General features: G+C 43.7%; 1 protein-coding gene and 1 long non-coding RNA gene across 2 annotated transcripts; both read right to left on the bottom strand.

The window, feature by feature from the left end:
• Positions 1 to 8,060: 8,060 nt before the first annotated feature.
• On the bottom strand, positions 8,061 to 8,717 carry TICAM2 (TIR domain containing adaptor molecule 2). The gene has a single exon (XM_064501969.1). It carries the CDS (start codon positions 8,715 to 8,717, stop codon positions 8,061 to 8,063), a length of 657 nt encoding a protein of 218 aa, XP_064358039.1.
• Positions 8,718 to 9,163: 446 nt separating this feature from the next.
• Positions 9,164 to 16,829, bottom strand: LOC135325031 (uncharacterized). Its single transcript, XR_010386248.1, has 2 exons — positions 16,601 to 16,829; positions 9,164 to 15,811 (listed from the first exon to the last, which is right to left on the bottom strand). It is a non-coding gene; the product is annotated as an uncharacterized LOC135325031 (long non-coding RNA).
• Positions 16,830 to 17,312: the final 483 nt, after the last annotated feature.

Genomic DNA, 17,312 nt, shown 5'->3' with positions numbered 1-17,312 from the left:
AAGGGACAAAGGGGGACGGGTGCAGAACTTCAGCTTGCTTTCTCCTCAAGTCAGGCTGCACAAAGCAGTTCCTGGTTGCCGGTGCTCGCCCCCACCTCTGGCAGCCCCAAACATGGCACAGATGCCTCTAGTGAGACAATGACGCTACATGCAGTCACTCTTACTCATGAATATTTATGCATTTTTGTACAAAGCAGAAGAGCTTCAAGAGGACCGACAGAGAGACCCATCCTGGAAAATGTCAGGGCCCAGTGACTGTGACACCTGTGCCTAGGGTGTGAGATCCCTGCGCCCTGTGAGCCGGCGAGGGCATTTTGACCTGCACCCCCTGGGGCCAGAGCGAGGGTTTGAGGCACCGGCATCCCCTCCACGCCCTGCGTGAGGCTTGGAGCAGAGACACAAGGAGATGCCTCCAGATGGGGTCCTGCGGCCGAGGAGGACGAGGGCTGGCATGGCAAATCCTCTGGGCAGGGGAGCAGCGGCAGCCCGGGAAGAGCGTGGGCACAGGGTGGCTCTGTGCCTGCCAAATGCCCAGGAAGGACCACACCAGCAAAAAGGCTGGCTGCTACCCCATGGCCAGAGAGGAGCTGGGGAAATGCTCCTCATTTTTCCTTGAGAGAGAATTAGGCTAGCTTAGATTTTCATTTGGCTAATTGACGCATATCATTATGGCCAGTGGCTCACAGACCTCACTTTTTGTGCTGCTGCCTGAATAATGTTCATGCTATGCAGTGTCACAAAAAATCCCCTACTCCCTTGGCTGTTCGCGACTGATTAAACTGCAAAGGCAGACTCACAAGATTGCAAACACTGCAGGCCTTGGACACACACACTTCAGTACGGGAGATTGCACCAATTTCTATGAAGTAGTTGCGTGTATAGGCTCAGCCTCATTACATGTGACTGCTGGCTTTTCCTAGCATGGCAATGTGACCTGATCACCCTCCTTTGCGAGCCGTGCTAGTGCCTGGGTTTTCTTCACAGTGCATGTTTTTGCCTGGTCCCTCACTGCCTCGGGTGGTGCTGGCTGCAGTCCTCGGCCGCAGGGCCCCCGAGCCCGGGCCGGCACAACCCTCGGGACAAGTGTGGCTTGCGACACTGGCAGCTGCATGCCTCCTCTTCCTCTTTGCCCACATCCTCCTCCAGAAAGTCTGTGACTTTTCCCGCACAGTGGTATCGGCAGAAGGAGATGGCTAGCATTAGAAGTAAGAGGTCACACTAGCTCAGGTTCCCTCTGTCCAGACAAAATTATCTATCAGCTACTTCCAGCCAGTGCAGGTGACCTTAACGAACCAGACCGTAGCCCTCCAGTCTAAAACCCCGTATCTTCTAATGCAAGTCCACCGTGGGCAAATCAGACAAATCGTGAAGTTTCTTCTTTAACTGGCAATGTTTGTTTGCGTTGCCCTGTTAGTAAAACACTGGGAACTGAATTCTCTGTCGTTGAGTAAGCGGACAAACATACTGCCGACTGGTATTAAATTTGTGAGAGAAGTTATGAGCTGACTGGAGATTTAAATCTGCAGGAATTCAGAAGTTTTTGCAGGTTTTCCTGAACTGCTGCAAGCTGTGCGCTTTTCTTTTCCTTTGGCAGCTAATTTACAGCTAGTGGCAGAAATCACGTGCAGCCCGTGTGTGAACACAGACCAAGCAAACAAATTCTGACCCTGTAAAGTACTTCATTTCTCAAGAGGAAATACGCATCTCTCTCTGTCCACTCTAACCTATAAGGATGACATTTTGTTTCCAACAAAGTCAGCTGAGCCAGGATTTTACCCTGAGTATTTCTCTAAAAGCCGTAACAATATTTGAGTCACTAATTTTCTATAATTGTATTATGAAATCAGAGATGGAAATAGGAAGAATATAATCACTTTGTTTAAAATTTGTAACAATTTTGTAAAGATCATACCGGTAGGGCCACAAAGATGATTAAAGGACTGGGGCATCTCTCGTACGAGGAGAGGCTGAGACAGCTGGGACTGCTCAGCTGGGGGAAGAGAAGGCTCAGCGGGATCTTATCAGTGTGTATAAATATCTGGTGGGGTGGGGGTGTCAAGGGGAGGGCCAGACTTTTCTCAGGGGTGCACTGTGACAGGATGAAAATACAAATATCTTCATAAAGGGAATTCAGGGTCTAATTGTCCTGCATCGTTCCTCTCTATTTGGATATTTGATGCGTGTGCTGCAGTATTTCCTTTGCTCTCTCTCCACTATCTCTGGCACTACTTCAACAGGCTAAATGGTACATTGACAGAGCTTGAACTTTTCAGAGATTTACAGATTTCTCTTAAAATGGGTAGCACATATGCATCTAGCTGCTAGGTCAGTATTTGCCAAGCTTGTGAAAGCTGTATTTTCCTCTAAGAAAACGAACCCAATTGTCTTCCTCTCATGGCAATCCTTAGCGTTTATTGTAAAAGACCTGTGCATCTGAATTCATACAACCAGAATACTTTCCTGACAGCCAGCGTATGACCATACGTTGCCTCTTCAGTGCCAATAACCTAGCATCTTGGGAGAGGCTGCCCTGGACTGCAGAGCACATCCCAAGCAGTAAAATTTGTGACTTTAACATGGTAGAACTTAAATATAACAAGAGCAACTGCCAAAGTAAAATTCTCAGCCAAACCAACATTTGCCACTTAGAAAATATTCTCAATTTCATCAACATAGTTTTAAGTCAACAGTTGACTAAGCCTTAGGTAACAAATGCATTGAAAATGAGCTGACTATACTGTAGCCATGTCGTTATTAGCTACTGCTGGCCATGTTCACATTGCAGCCATGCCACAACCAAACAGCACGCTGCCGTGGTAGGATCCTCTACCCAAGGGGTAAGCTGGGCACGCGCTGTGGCTTTGCATACGAGCAATCGGTTTGACTAAGCTTTTGCTCTGTTAAAATCCCAGTCTTACCCTTGTGCCACCCAGTGCCCCTCCTGCCCCACAGGGTGCAACCACTCTGGTGCATCGCAGAAGTGAAACTCGCAGGAAGGCGGCTCGCGATCTCCGTGCTGCCTTTTTTACCCTGTCCGTATTACCCTCCCATTCTGCTCCCTTCTTTTGCTCCCAGGCCAAGGAGAGGACAGGCCTGACAGTGCTGATAAAAATACATCGACTCCTAGGCACTAAATCTACAAGACTTCTGTGGTGGGTGGAATAAAAAATACATAACATCCTCTGCTTTCTAAATATAGAAGAGACATTTCACCTACTAGCCTGCGAGGCTAGTCATGATACTTGGGAATATGCATATTTAACTCCGAGGCATTGGTCCCAGCCCCTCCACTAACTCACTGCCGAGATTAGCTACGGAGCTGGTAATTCAGGGAGCGCTCTGGACTCACAGAAAGCTTTAAAGGCTCTGGGGAGCGCGGAGCGGCGGGAAGCAAGCATCTGCGTGGTAAAGCTACTTCTCCTCAAATAGATGTCTGCAGAAGCGGCGAGGGGGGAGGAAGCAGAGAAATACTCCATTTACCGTAAGCAGCAGCTAGCATGAGCAGAGCGCGCAAACAAAACAGACTGCAAGTGCTAGGCAACGCTCTGGATTGCAACACGCCAGGCGCTGCAGCCCCTGCGGGAGCCGGCGAGCGCCGGAGAGCACGCCCCTAGTATTTCAGGCCCTGGCTTCAGAGGCGAGTGCTATAAGCGTCCCCACATTTCAGTCAGCTGCAGCTGTAACTGTCACCAGGAGTCTGCAAAAAGCACAAGCGCTGAGCAATTTAGACTAGTCGTGACCTTTTGCATTGCCATATATATCCCCAAATCTTTGCGTCTGCAGCAAAGAATCCAAATTCCCAGTGGTTTTTGGCCGCGTGGGGGTGTGTATGTATGCATGCAGCCACACACATATGTGCTTTCAAGCGTTCTGCTCTCATTTTCCACTTTTTAACCATTTACTTAAGTGGCTGGTCAGAAGCAAGAGTCTGCCCTCTGAGCTCAAAGGTCTCCGGGAACAGCCTCCTGTCAACGGTGGGTAGAGACCTTTCTGTTCGTCTGCTCTGACTGCCGCCTCTAACTCGCCCCTGAAGAGAAGTAGTAGAAAAACCATTTACAACCCCGGCTTAATTCTAGGTTAGAAGAGAGGTTTGTTTGTTTATTTATTTAATAACATAAGGCTCCGATACTGAGCTTCTCAGTTCCCTTGTGCAGTGGTGTCCCTGTTTGTCTGTTTGGTGGTTTTGTGTTAAAAAAGACCTGTGTCATTTTAGCAGTGATTCTCCTTCTTTCTGAGCTGTTGTCAATCAGGGCCATCGCTGGGGCCCCTCACCTGCCCGAGGCATCCCCTAAAGGCTCTTCATCACCTGCGTTTCACCAAGGGGTTTTGAACTGCTGAGCAGGTCTACAATAGACACGTATGTAACCAGTTTCCTTTTTATCTCGGTTACTTATCCCATTGCTGCAGTATGTGAGCATCTCCTCCATTTTTTCTGCAAATTGGATTACTAAAATACACTTTACTAAGGGCTTTTCGCAACGATGCCTCAGAAGATTTAGTTAGAGCAGATTGGAGCTGTTTGCTTGCTTTCTAATGCAAACTCTGCTGAGCTTATTAAACCTGTTCTCCACGGATTGCCTTAGCTTACTTAAGATTTATAAATCTCTTGGATTTGTGCCCTGAGCACCTCAGGTACTCAGCCATTGCCCTTTCCTTAGGTATCACCCTGACAACAGATACCAGCCAGAGACCTAAGGCAAAGCATCCAGCACTGTCATCTGATGAGCAGGTGTAGGAAGGGTGAGGGGCCTTATCTCAGTATATATTTTTTTAAACTTTTCTTGGTTCCATGGAATGAGAATGGTGATTTTCTGCAAAGAAAAGCTCCTGCTTTTACCCTGCCTTTTCCCTAGGAGAGGAGTGCAGCGCAGGCTGAGGTAGCAGCCAGAATGCTTCACATTTGCCACATGCCAATTTGATTAGGATGCATCTGACACACGTGCCAGAAATTTTGCAGGAGGAATATACATTTAAGAGAGAAAAACAGACGACAGCTTATTCCAGTTAAGTCTCAGCTGTGTGTGTGTGTGTGTGTGTGTGTGTGTGTGTGTGTGTGTGTGCGCGCGCGCATGCGTGTGTATAAGTTCTTAAAGACCTTCAGGCAGAGCAAAGGAAAATTTAAAAACATCACTAATAACCTATTGCAGAGAAAGCCAAATACACCATTAGGCATATGAAGTGTTTCAGATCCATTTCCCATTGTGTAATGCCATTCCTATTGTGTAATGCAATGCGAGGAGACTTTGTCCATAAAATACAGGTAGCCTCCTTATACTTCCGTGGCATAAGGAACATTGCCCTTACCTAACAGATGAAAGCGGCAAGGTTACTGCTGAATTTTTGTAGGTCTTTAAGCAACTAGCTTGCTGAGGGAGAAGGGTGGGGTCTCAAAAAGATTTCAAGGAGTGGGATCCCCCCGCCCCAACATGCTTCTTTTGACACCTAGGCACACCGAAAGGTCATGCCTCGCTCGAGCTGCCTGGTGATACTCGGGCAGACGTGCAGAACGAGGGGTAAGGTGAAGCCTTCGCTCCACTCCTCGGCTGCAAGACCACCCTTCCTCTTCTATCTGAGCACGTCCAATTTTCAAATGTTACCTAGGCAGCTGCTTCCAAGGCTGCTGCTATAACACAGAGAACATCTGCAGGCTGTAGCTGCATCTCTTCGTTTGCTGCAGAGAGAGCAGAGCCCTTCGCACGGGCCCAGGAAGTAGCGCAGATGCTGCTGGCTGCAGAGCGCTTTAAGATCCACGCCTGAGAGTCTCCTTCACAAACACTATAGCCATGGCAACAACGCGCCAGCTTCCCCTGGAGAAAGGAAAGTCAGCTCTAAATGCAGTTCCATACATTCAGGTTGCAGTGTGGTATTGCTCACAGCTCTTTTGGCTGTTCTTCCCGCACGGTACCAAGGACAGAGTAGAGCAACACCACTTAAATCCTCAAGCACGAGAGCAGGGCTAGCCTGCAATGGGATGACATAAGCATGCCTCAGTTTTGTTTTGTTTTTTTAAAGCCTCAGTATTTTGGTTTTTTGTTTTTGTTTTTGTTTTTTTTAAAAAAAAGCACAGAACACAGTTTTCCTCCCTTTGCCACGGTATCACCACACACCCTTTGAAGCACGGTGCTCTGCCACAGGACCTCTGGGGACTCGGCGCACAGGCGGCCGCAAGAGGCACGGCCGAGCCGTGGTCAGTGCAGGATACAGCCTGAAGTGGATAACACGAATCACATTTGGTCAGAGCCCGTAACTGCCAGGCACTTTCCCTTAATTGTCAGGCAGCTGGAGAGCACACTGAGCATCCAGATACAACCCGGCAGGGTGACAGGCAGTGAGCCACGGCAAGTACCCAGCAGGCCACAGGAAAGGTAAAGGTCTCCGCAGATGAGGCTGGTTATGGAATCAGTAGTGACAAGGTACAAATTTCTGCATGAAAACGAGATGGCAGTTTTTGTTTGCAGGCACCAGCATACAGGAGAGCTGTCTGCGCTGTTCAGGCAGACATGCAGCAGCGTGGGCAGGCCAGAACATGCAACAGGACTAGTTTTTGTCTGAAACAGCTATGCAAAGAAAACAATACATAAGCGTGACTTTGTGACTTTAACCCTCAAACACTGCCCAAGAGCTGCCCAGCAGGATACTACCTGTGAGTAGGGGTGTCTCCCAGCCAAGCCGCTGGTGTTTCCTCCAGTTCTGGAGGCAGCCAAAAGAAATGGTTTTTACAGAAGTGGAAAAAAGCAGCAGCTGTGACCCACCGACTTGGTAGCTCAAGCATGGAGGCTGTGGGCTGCTGAGGCACGCTCCAAGCCCAAGGGGACTGGTCCCCCTTTTCTGAAACCTTTAGCTAGGTAACAGCCCCGAAGAGACCACACCTGCGCCCATTCGCTTTGCCTTCGCCTTCTGCCTTGTGTTTGAGGCAGAGATACACACCTCTCATTCTCATCTGCAAAATAGGGAACAGAGGCAGGACATGTCCAAAATGGCACAGCAAGGAAGGAGCGGCAGAGCCACGACGTTAGCTACCTACCTCATCGATATGGGGGTTGCTTTGGTCCAGACACCAAAGCCCCACTCACCAGCCTTTCGCCTCAGTGCAGAACAAACTGTTTTGCTCAGAGCTGACTGCCCTCACTCCCAGAACAGGCACCTTTCAATCATTCAGAAAATAAACTACCATGTCTTAATTTCATTTCCACCAGAAAAAACACAAAGGTTTCCAATGCTATTTTAGTAATTTCATTCCACATCAGCAATACAAAGTTATACTTAAATCCTATGCAAGTGGCTTATTGAATCATAGGCAGTCATCCCATGAAGTACAGGAGAAAAAAAAGCAGTGAAGATCCATCTTAAACCTGTTCAAATACACTTAAGAACTAGGATTTGAAATGCATAAAATATAAGTAATTCAAAATGATATGACTTCTGTGGCTCTCCTCCTCCTCCAACCTGAGTTCAGAACACTTATCTTGAAGCTGCAGTCTCCCATTTCATTCTAATTAATTTTTTTATATTAAAGAATGTACCAAACCAAGCTTAGTCAAAAGGAGCCAAAAAAGTGTTTATTAAACAACAAAACATTCAGCATGCATCAAAAAGTGTTTGCTATAGAAAAACAAAGTGCAACAAAAATATCTACATATTTAAGTGTCCATTTCTTAAAGTAGCAGCATATTTCATAGAGTGCCTTTCATAATAAATTGGTCTGATAATAATAAGTATTCCTCATTTACTTATAATTTTCAGTATCAGCCACAAGATGTGAAGAGCTGTACCCTGTTAACGGAAGACAATACATGTCTGGCAGAGCTCAAAAAATAAAGGCAAAACCAGTTAAGGGTGGTGGAAACCAGCACCTTGTGCCTCTAAGCTGGCATGCACAGTGACAGTTGTGTCTTGATATGCAGCATGCATTCCCCAGTACTTAATTAGCATGCCTCCCCTGAGAACTTTATCATTAGTTTTGTCAAAAGAAGAGTTTTTCTTCCTTAAAGAGTACCTTAAAGAATATCACTTCTGCTTTATTTTAATCATCACCTGTCTTTACATAGCTTTTTCCACCATCAGAAGTGCTCTAGTTTCTCTTTCATCCTTTCCCTCCTCCATATCTCTCGCTGTTGCCTATACGTAGACTCCTGGAAAATTCTCTCCACTTGTTTTGCAAAGCCAGGACTGTCTTCTTCCAGGGCATTAATAGCCTGCAAGGCAAAAGGAATCTTCTCCCGGGGAAGCGGGTTATTCACCGGCCTCACAGGTATCACAGAGTTGTATTTATGCTGTTTGTTAAGAGCATTGACAAGACAGGTGTAAGACTGAAACTCGCACCAAGGACCATTCAGAAAATTTTCTGTCAGTAGTATAATAGTCCATGCAGAGTCATTCACAGCATCACTTAAATTTTCCAGGATGTGTTTACCACAAGGCATCTCAGCAAAGATTATTCCAGGTTTAATACAAAACTTATTCTGCAGCAGGTTCTGGATCCGGATGGCTTCATCTACATCATTCTCAGCATGCAGAATCACAAACTTATAGAAAACACCCTCGATATTCTCATTACTGCTGCAAACTCCTGAAGACCTACTTGCAGGCTCCCTGATTTCAGCAGAGAGGCCACACAATTCGTTAACTTGCTTGGAGTCTCTCTGCCCTGTACTCACGTTCTTAGCCTTTTTGCTGCTATCTGGTGAAAGAGTTGGTTTGGAATTAGTACTGCCCATTACGACAAACACACATCCAAAAATGAGTTGCTGACGCGATTAACATCTGTTTTTCCATTCTAAAAAAAAAAGAAAAACAAAAGAGAAAGAAAAAGCAAAAATGCCACTAAATCTTTGGACAAAAAAATGTTCTTCCCTTTTTTGAAATAACACAAACTATTTTGACTGGGGGAAGCTATTATTCATGCTAATGAAAGAAGGCAGAAACGCTAACAAAAAAGCTGATACTTCCTTTTATAGAAGCTAGTAATTAAGATACCGCAGTAACAAAGCCTGCCAAAATCCAAACAGATGATTTTTAGCTTTATGCACAAAGAGCGTGCAAGTACAACTGTCTTCTAAGAGTACATCTGGAGGATTATGTATACCTCCAAACCAAAAAGATGATACCAAATTGCATCGAAGTCAGAAAAAGCAAAGTCAATATATTACACAGTATGCCGTACAATGTATTGATACTCTTTTAATGGATGTGGTCAAAACATACCAAATCATGCAAAACATATACTATAACTGTAATCAAATACAAAGTATTTCTATTAATACCACAGATAAACATATGCTTTATCGAAGTTCCAGATGTGTTCTACAAATGATTTGGAGACACATGTAGACATATGGCAGAACTGGGATCAGACCTAAAGCAGTAAAAAGATTCTAGCTCATTTAAGTGGTAACTGGAGTAAGCTTAAATGATAAAAAAAATATTATGCATGTGGTCTGTGATAAGAGAGGAGCAGTGATTAAGAAACTCAAAGAAGTTGCCTCCGAGCAGGGATACAGTGAGAAAAATAAAATCTTGGAAAACTGAAATAATTTAGGGTGATCAAATGCCCACGCATAGGAATGATAAAATTGAGAAGAAAGAAAAATGTTGAATAGCAGGAGAAATTGTTTGGGGTCAGGAAAGCATTTGTGTTATATTAGTCTGGAAAGGACAGTCATATTCTCATTAAGAGAACCAGTGTATATGGAAGGATGCTTCTGCACCCTCCTCCCTTCAGTCCATCACAGCATTTCATAATGACTTTAAAAGATTTGTACTCAAGCATATAAAGTAGAGAACATTTCATTTTCTAAGTACAATCTATAACTGAATTCAGTAACTACTGAAGACAATTAGGGATCAATCCAATACAGCTAATATTTTTATTACATGTTTTATTTGGCTTTTCACACCTACAGTTTAACATGACATCAAGAGAAAAATTGGTAACTTCAACTTTTTTAAAATGAGGAAATAAGAACACTGAAGAATAGGGAATCAGACCATTTTGCACATTCTTTTTGTATTATATTTTAACATTAAAAAGTAGCTAAGTTTTCATTTTGAACTGGAAAAGAAAAGGAGTTTTATCTTTGTGCATTTGTGGAAAGATATGCCATCATACGGGCACATGCAGACATTGGTAAACCTTGTCAATCATAAAGTGGTTGTTCTGACTTTATCACAGGTCGCACTACTCACGTACTAAAGAAAACAGCTGAGAGATTAGCAAACCAGTCATGACATACAAGATCTAGACTATAAACAAACACAAGCAACAACAATAGGCAGTCATTTTTTCCACAGTCTTTTCCATATGTAGTTCTCCTAAGGGTACATGGCTGAATGTCTATGTTAGCACAATGTCATTGGCACTTTTTGTCTTGCCATCTAAAAAAATCCACTGGCCCAGGAGGATAGCACATTTCCATTAAAAATCTTGTCATCAGGCAGTGAGAATTCAGCAGTTTTTAAGAAGTCATGTCCATCAACTATAGACTTATCTTTTTTTTAACAGCTATCTACTGATAAAGCAATACAAAAATTAAAGGATTGATGACAATGACTGAATTATTTTACAATGGTAATTTACAAAAGATGGAGGTGTCTGAAAGCCCAGATGCTATTTTGGAAATTTTTAATTGAGTTGATTTGATCCAGAGTGGTCTTTCAGTCAGCAGGTCCACTGGAACTCAAGACGCCTGCTTTGTTTGGATAAGCAGATGCTAACATTAACAAAGGGGGATGTGGTTTTTGCTGGCACACATTGTTAGACTAACTGATACAGTTGGAAAAACTAGACAAGCTTTTGGGTGCACTTGCATGAAGATCTGAAGGTAGCTTTGGAAGGCCTGAAAGTTTGGCCATTTTCTCCTACCATACCAGTTACGTTATGAAAGATATTACTTCTTCCAGCAACCCATGTCTCACCTTTGTCCTTAGACCATGATGGTTATAGTAAAATACCATTCTGACAAAGGCACAAGGCAATAACATAATTTAACAATAATGCAACAGTTGATTTTACTAATTAGATTAGCTGTTACTCTTGGATGTTTGCTTGGGAACATAATATCAAGAAAGAGATTAGTTCACCAAGAACAAAACAGTGGGTGCAATTCCTGACATTTATAAATTGAAATTAAAGAGATTATTTTTCACACCATTTAAGTGCTTCCTGTTTACAGACACACTTGATAAGCTTAAAACTTTCTTTTGTTCCTTGGTAATTTGCTTCTTTTCCACACCATATGCAAGGCCTTCTTAACATTTGCTTGGCACTAATTTGAAACATTTGTGTCGAAGAGTAATGCATACAAGCTACACAGATATAATACAAGAAAAACACAATATCTAGCTTATCAGCCTTGAAATAAGAGAGATGAATTGTTCCTGCACTGTCTGAAATCCTGTGCGTGCACGTGGACATGCATACACGCCCTCACAAACTACTACATTCGTACAATGGTAGAAGCCTCTTTTCTTGGCAATACTATAACACATTTCACCTTTGCTGAACAGCACCACCTTGCGACTTATATATGTGATACTATATATGCCTTTTTATTAATGCCATACTTAACAGAACTAACACGCAGCTACTAGGATTTATTCCATTCCCACGAGCAGTAGACCCCTCCTAAATGGTTCTGTTTACATTTACTTCAGCTTTACTCCTTTTCACTTGCATTCACCTCTGAAACATGGACAATTGATCCATGATCTATCAGCTCCTAGGCTGGTAACTCAAAAGAAACAGACTAGGAATAAAAATTGGTAAATCCATGTCAATATCCTTTGGGGAGGCAGTGATTTTGTCAAAGATCCCAAAATGAAGTTTTACATTATTATAATCCACACTTTCTTTGAGGCACAGCGCAATAATGAAGAGTGCTTCCAAGAAGAATTAATGTAATTTCCTCCTCTCTTAGATGCCATATTTTAGAACATTAGAACCTTTTAAATAAGCAAATAAGGGCCAAACTAGCATTATGTCATTCCCTCACTACTGCCCAGGATTATACTTCATCTTTTTAAACACCAAAGAGAGAAATGTTTTGTAGAGGACAAAATGGCAATATCACATCTTTTTCATGACACAAGTATGCCCGCCCAGTATTCGGGTCATTGGATTTTTGGTGTGGTGCTAAGGTTTGTTTGCAGACAGAAGAGAAAAAGAGCCAGGAAGGTTATGAATTAAAGAAAGGAAGAACCTGATAGGTCTTGTCTCAGTGGAACCCAAACCTTGGGGCCTCAAGCATAAATGTAAGGCATGCTTTCAAAGAGCCTTTCCTGATTACTCATACTCTCACAAATGAACAAAATCTTACACGGAAGAATCTACTCTTCTAGCTAGAAGAAGCAGCAAATCTACTTTAATATTTATGGTCTTCTTCCCTTCACCCCGTCTCCATAGATAGGATGGTGGTAAGCTCACAAATGCAAACCTACAACAAAAACAGTCACATTTGCCTTTCCAGATGAAAGATAAAAACGGTCTTTCAAAAACTAACATCCTCAGACAGCACAAGAGCAAAAGGATTCCCAGACCAATCTACTGTGAATTTGCTTGGCACAAGAGACATGGTCAGTAATGGGAGTTGCACCTGCGCTGCACTTCCAGGCATTGCTAACTCACCCCAAACCATGCCTGGCCGTGCGACAGAAGAGCACCGTCCTCAAGGGGCACGCATGGAGAAGCTCCTACAGCTATTTAACAGTTGCCCAACACAACTGGGAAGATCAGGACAAGGAACACAGCTGCTCCACTGCAACCTTACATCTTCCATAGAGAGGGGAGGACTGATCTGACAAACCCGCGTGATTCACAGCACCAAAGGCTCTAGGGCTTTAGCAGAAATCATCTTTTAGGCAACTGTTTACAGGCTAGGGGTTGCTGGTCCAAGCCAGGGAGTTCGCTGTGCTAAGCTCTATGCAAGACATGCAATAACAAGGCAGGTTCTGTCTCTGAAAATGAGCCAGTGTAAGTTGTGACAAAACGCAACAGCTGGATGACACAAGCAGGCTGTCAGCGTAACGTCCTTTGTGCTATCCTCGCATTTCTGCCAGCCCTCAGTTATCCAGGCCGTGGAGACACTTGGCTCCACGGAGCTAACAGAATAACTGCATTCACACAGTAATGTGCCACGAGGCCTTACCAGCTCATTTCACTGACATCTCAAGAATCCCTCAACCTCAAAACTCAAGCCTTACCTTTCCCATCCCCATTACTCCCTCGCTGTACGTTCTTAGAACAACATTTAAATACAACTTGCATTATCTGTAGTTTTGCTTTACCCATTTGACTCCAGCACCTGCCACTGCAGATAATTGAGAAGTGACTACTTAACACTGAAGATAGGATGGTGTGACAGGCCCTTCCTGACTTAACACACCAGCAATTTAGGAATACACCTTAATGCTAATGAATGGATTGCACTAAGTTTTAAGTAGCTCTTTTTGTTCTAAAAGTCAACATAGATGCATCAAGTCTCATAAAATTGATTCCCTAATACCTTTACAACTCTGATACGGCCCCAAACGCATGTGTGTCCGGAAACAAAAATCGGACGGTTTACATTACTAGGGAATGCGGTCCTCCAACCTGCTCCCTGAATCAATCGTGTCAGCCCAGCGCACTAAAGCACTTTCAGCTTACTGTATCAAACAAAACCGCGGCGACTGAAGAACTGCTCGCGTCCAATACCCCTCCTGAAGGAGGGCCACGTCCTCTCCGAGGGCCGGGGAGGGGGATGGCTGAGGGTGGTAACAGCACCAGTTGCCCAATATCCGTCTGCCACTGCACATCTGCTAGAGCTCCAAGTGAACCCAGCTGCAGGTCAACTGTACACAATATTTGTCACTTCCTGACACGTATTTATCCTAGTAAAAAAAGCCAGTATTGTCTCTGTGCCGTTAGGCCCAGTCCACAAATTAAAGGCTTCACACAGAGAAATATTTGATTTTGCTTCAAAGAACCAGTTTGAGCACAGACAAGTCTGTCAGCCCTCGCAGAACAATCCCACTGTTCAGGATCTCATCAATATATCCTTTCATAACGCCCTAACAGCCTTCCAACAGTTTTGATTAATTTGGTTCAGCACATTCCCATATGCCATCTTGTACCAGAAACTCCATGTACTTGAGTAATTATTTTAATAACAGTTAAAACCCATTTGTTTCACATGGAACATGGCCTTGAATGACTACATCATATTCAACCACAAACATTTTTCCTCCAAGAGGACTCCCCATTCTCTCATATTGCCCCCTCACCTTCTAGCGCTCCTACAGGGAGCTCCACAGCTTTCTGGCCTCGTAACACATTGCCCATAAAAGAATATTACACACAGAGATAGCATCCTCTATTTGCAATGTTCAGACAAGACTTCTGCATTTTATACTATTTTTAATCTCTGAAATTCATTAGGGTTTTTTTGATCAGGCAAGCTTGCTCTTCCCTTAGAGCTGTAGTTTTTCCTACTCAAAGATGTGCAAGCCATCTTTCTCCTTAACATGATTTTTTCAGAAAAAAAGCTTCAAGGCTGGTCCTGTTCAGGTTTTGTTTGTTTAGAAAGAAAAAACAAAAAAAGGAAAAAAAACATTGTCCTTAATAGTATCATGAACTTTTTGCTTCATTTTTGAGGTCTGTGCTTACCAAGTGCGTTAGTACTGTACGACCCTCACAACTGTCACCTTTTCTGATACACAAAAACCCAATTTACCTGACTGAAGTTGCCACACCATTAAAACCAGATTCTGCTGTGCTAGTTCTACAGCACCAATTGCACTTGCACACAACACATTTTGCTACCTGTCCTCTAACTGCCAGATACCAAAATCTGGGAAGGGAAGGGAAACAGCATGGGCTCTGCGATATGAAGCAACTGCCATTCTTTGCATTCTGCAGCAATGCAGTAGCAACATCCACAACCCTGCAGGGTTATCCCTGCAGACGTGCCCTGTTAGCAGGAGTTACGAACTGGCACACGCTAATCCTGTTAAGCAACCAGAGCATAAATGTAGGAATAAACTCCAGCAGAGAGGGGATTTGTCCAAACGTCTTGGGAAGAGACACACAGGGTAGGGGGAAGTCCAAGCAAAGGATTTTGGCATTACAGTTATTTCTGTTACCATAAAACCAAACCTCAAGAAAACTGGCAAGTCTGAGCTGGTATAAAGTTTATTTTGTTCAGAGAAGGTATTCAAAAGCAAAAATATATTTTATTATAAAAACTCTCCATGTCATCTCAAAATGAAAACACCCTTCTCTCCCCCAGTTTTCCCATCAATTGTTTAATTTAGTAAAGTATTAGGAAGACGTACTTTTTTGTTGCTCAGATAGTTTCCAAAACTAGGCAGTGGTAAATGTCACAATTGCTTTAAATGTAATTACTTTTATATTTTCAGAATTAAGAAGTTTGGCTTCCATTTTCAACTTTAGATCATTATTGTTAACGTTTAAGAGGAAAACTCAAAACCAGCGCAATCACTAAGGACTCTAACATCAGGCATTTAATAGGGTATTCTTTCAGTACACTGCAGACAGACCATAATCATTCAGGCATGAAATAGAAGAAATAAAACGCGGAAAAATAGCCCAAGACCTCAAGAAAAATATTTAACAACTAAAATTCTCATTAGCGTATCCCTTCTTCTGTGGCTTAAGTAACAAGAATAAGGATGAACATGCAAGCTGTATAACATCCTTAAGTGACATACCTTCTCACACCTGTGTCTCAGCCAGCAGCCCTCATACCTTTTGCAGATCCTCATGGAAGCAATGACTGCAACACAGTGTTTACAAGGCCTCCCATCACAGCTGCCTCTATATATGTATTTATAGAATATGCATATATAAAACATTTTTATAATGTATATTCATATTTATGTATTAAGAGAATACAAGCATGTATTAAGAGGACACAAGTTATTTACACCCTCTGAATCATGAGGCCCCCAAAGGGGATCTTAGTCATCCCTCTCAATCCACCTCCCAGATGGAAATCAGTGTTTAAAGTGGGGTAGTTTGGTGTGCTCCCATTTGTATTGCTGAAGCTCTTAATGGCAGGGTTTACAGGAGACAGAGATCCATTTTGCAAGGCATTCACCAGCGGTAAATCCGCACTTTCTACCGGGATTAGCACAGGCAGAACGACTGAGCATGGGAATTACAAGGAAATGAGGCAGGTGCCGCAAGCGCCGCCCGCTCCACACTTGCAGGCGGAAACCCCGCTCAGCGCGGGGCCCCGCACAGCGTGGAGGCCTCTGGGCTGTGTGCTCGTTTTTAGGAACGGAAACCAATGAAAACCACCACCAGAAAAAAAGACCAAAAAAGCCGTAATATCTTTGAGGAAAAGCTGTTTTAGGTGTCCACTGGTTGCCAAAAAGGCATTACCAGAGTCACTGTGGGGGGAAACAACTGAAGAGAGTACATGGTGTGACGCCATGCGCTATCAAAAGCGAGCACCACGCTGCTCAGAAAATCCAGACCAGGAAGTCTAACATCAGCTGAATTTAGCATAGCAAAAGTTAAAAGTTCACAACAGTCAATAAGCACGAAAAACTGGAACAGCCTTTGAAAAACAACACAATTTAAAAATCTCAGGCCACTTACCTTCCCAGGCACATTCAGGTTAACTCATTCCACTTACTTGAGGAACCTTAGAGCAGCACAACTTGCTAGAAAAAGCATTTGTAAGAGGTCAAGACAACATTAACACACAGTCCTAAATAATCAATTTATAAGTTCATTTTCATCCATCAGATCTGAAATTTACATAAACAGACAGATTTCTTTTTCCACTTCACCACCACAAAGCCAATAGGGCAGTAGTGATACAAAAAACACACTACCTTCCAGTCGTGCACGATGGCATCAGGCTATCCGTGCAACCCCCGCTCCTTTTAGTGGTTTGGAACAAGGACTAAAAACTCGCGTTTCGTAAAGCATTTCCTTGATAACATACACTAAGCTTGCTTTGCTTCAGAGGTGTAGAACGCGAGCTGCAAAACCCGTGCTGCTTGCTGGGGAAACAGCATCCCTTTCACACGAGGAACCTACTCTAGCCACGTAGCAAGTACAGCAGCTTTTTTTTTTTTTTTTTTTTTTTTAAAACAGGAGCCTGGCCTTGTACACCAGCTTTCCACAGTCTTACACCGTAACTCCCTGCTGAACTGAAGGGTCAGGCTTAAAAACTCTCCTTCAGTAACTGGTGCCCAACTAAGCCAGGAGGGAGGCAGGCAGGCAGCTGTGACCCCACTGCAGCAAGTCCGTGCAGGGAGCTCTTGTCTGAGAGGGGCAGCAGGGTCCAGAGCACATGCTCCCA

This window comes from Dromaius novaehollandiae, chromosome Z, assembly GCF_036370855.1.
Source record: "Dromaius novaehollandiae isolate bDroNov1 chromosome Z, bDroNov1.hap1, whole genome shotgun sequence".
Lineage (NCBI taxonomy): Eukaryota > Metazoa > Chordata > Aves > Casuariiformes > Dromaiidae > Dromaius > Dromaius novaehollandiae.
This window is presented reverse-complemented; position numbering and strand designations above follow the sequence as displayed.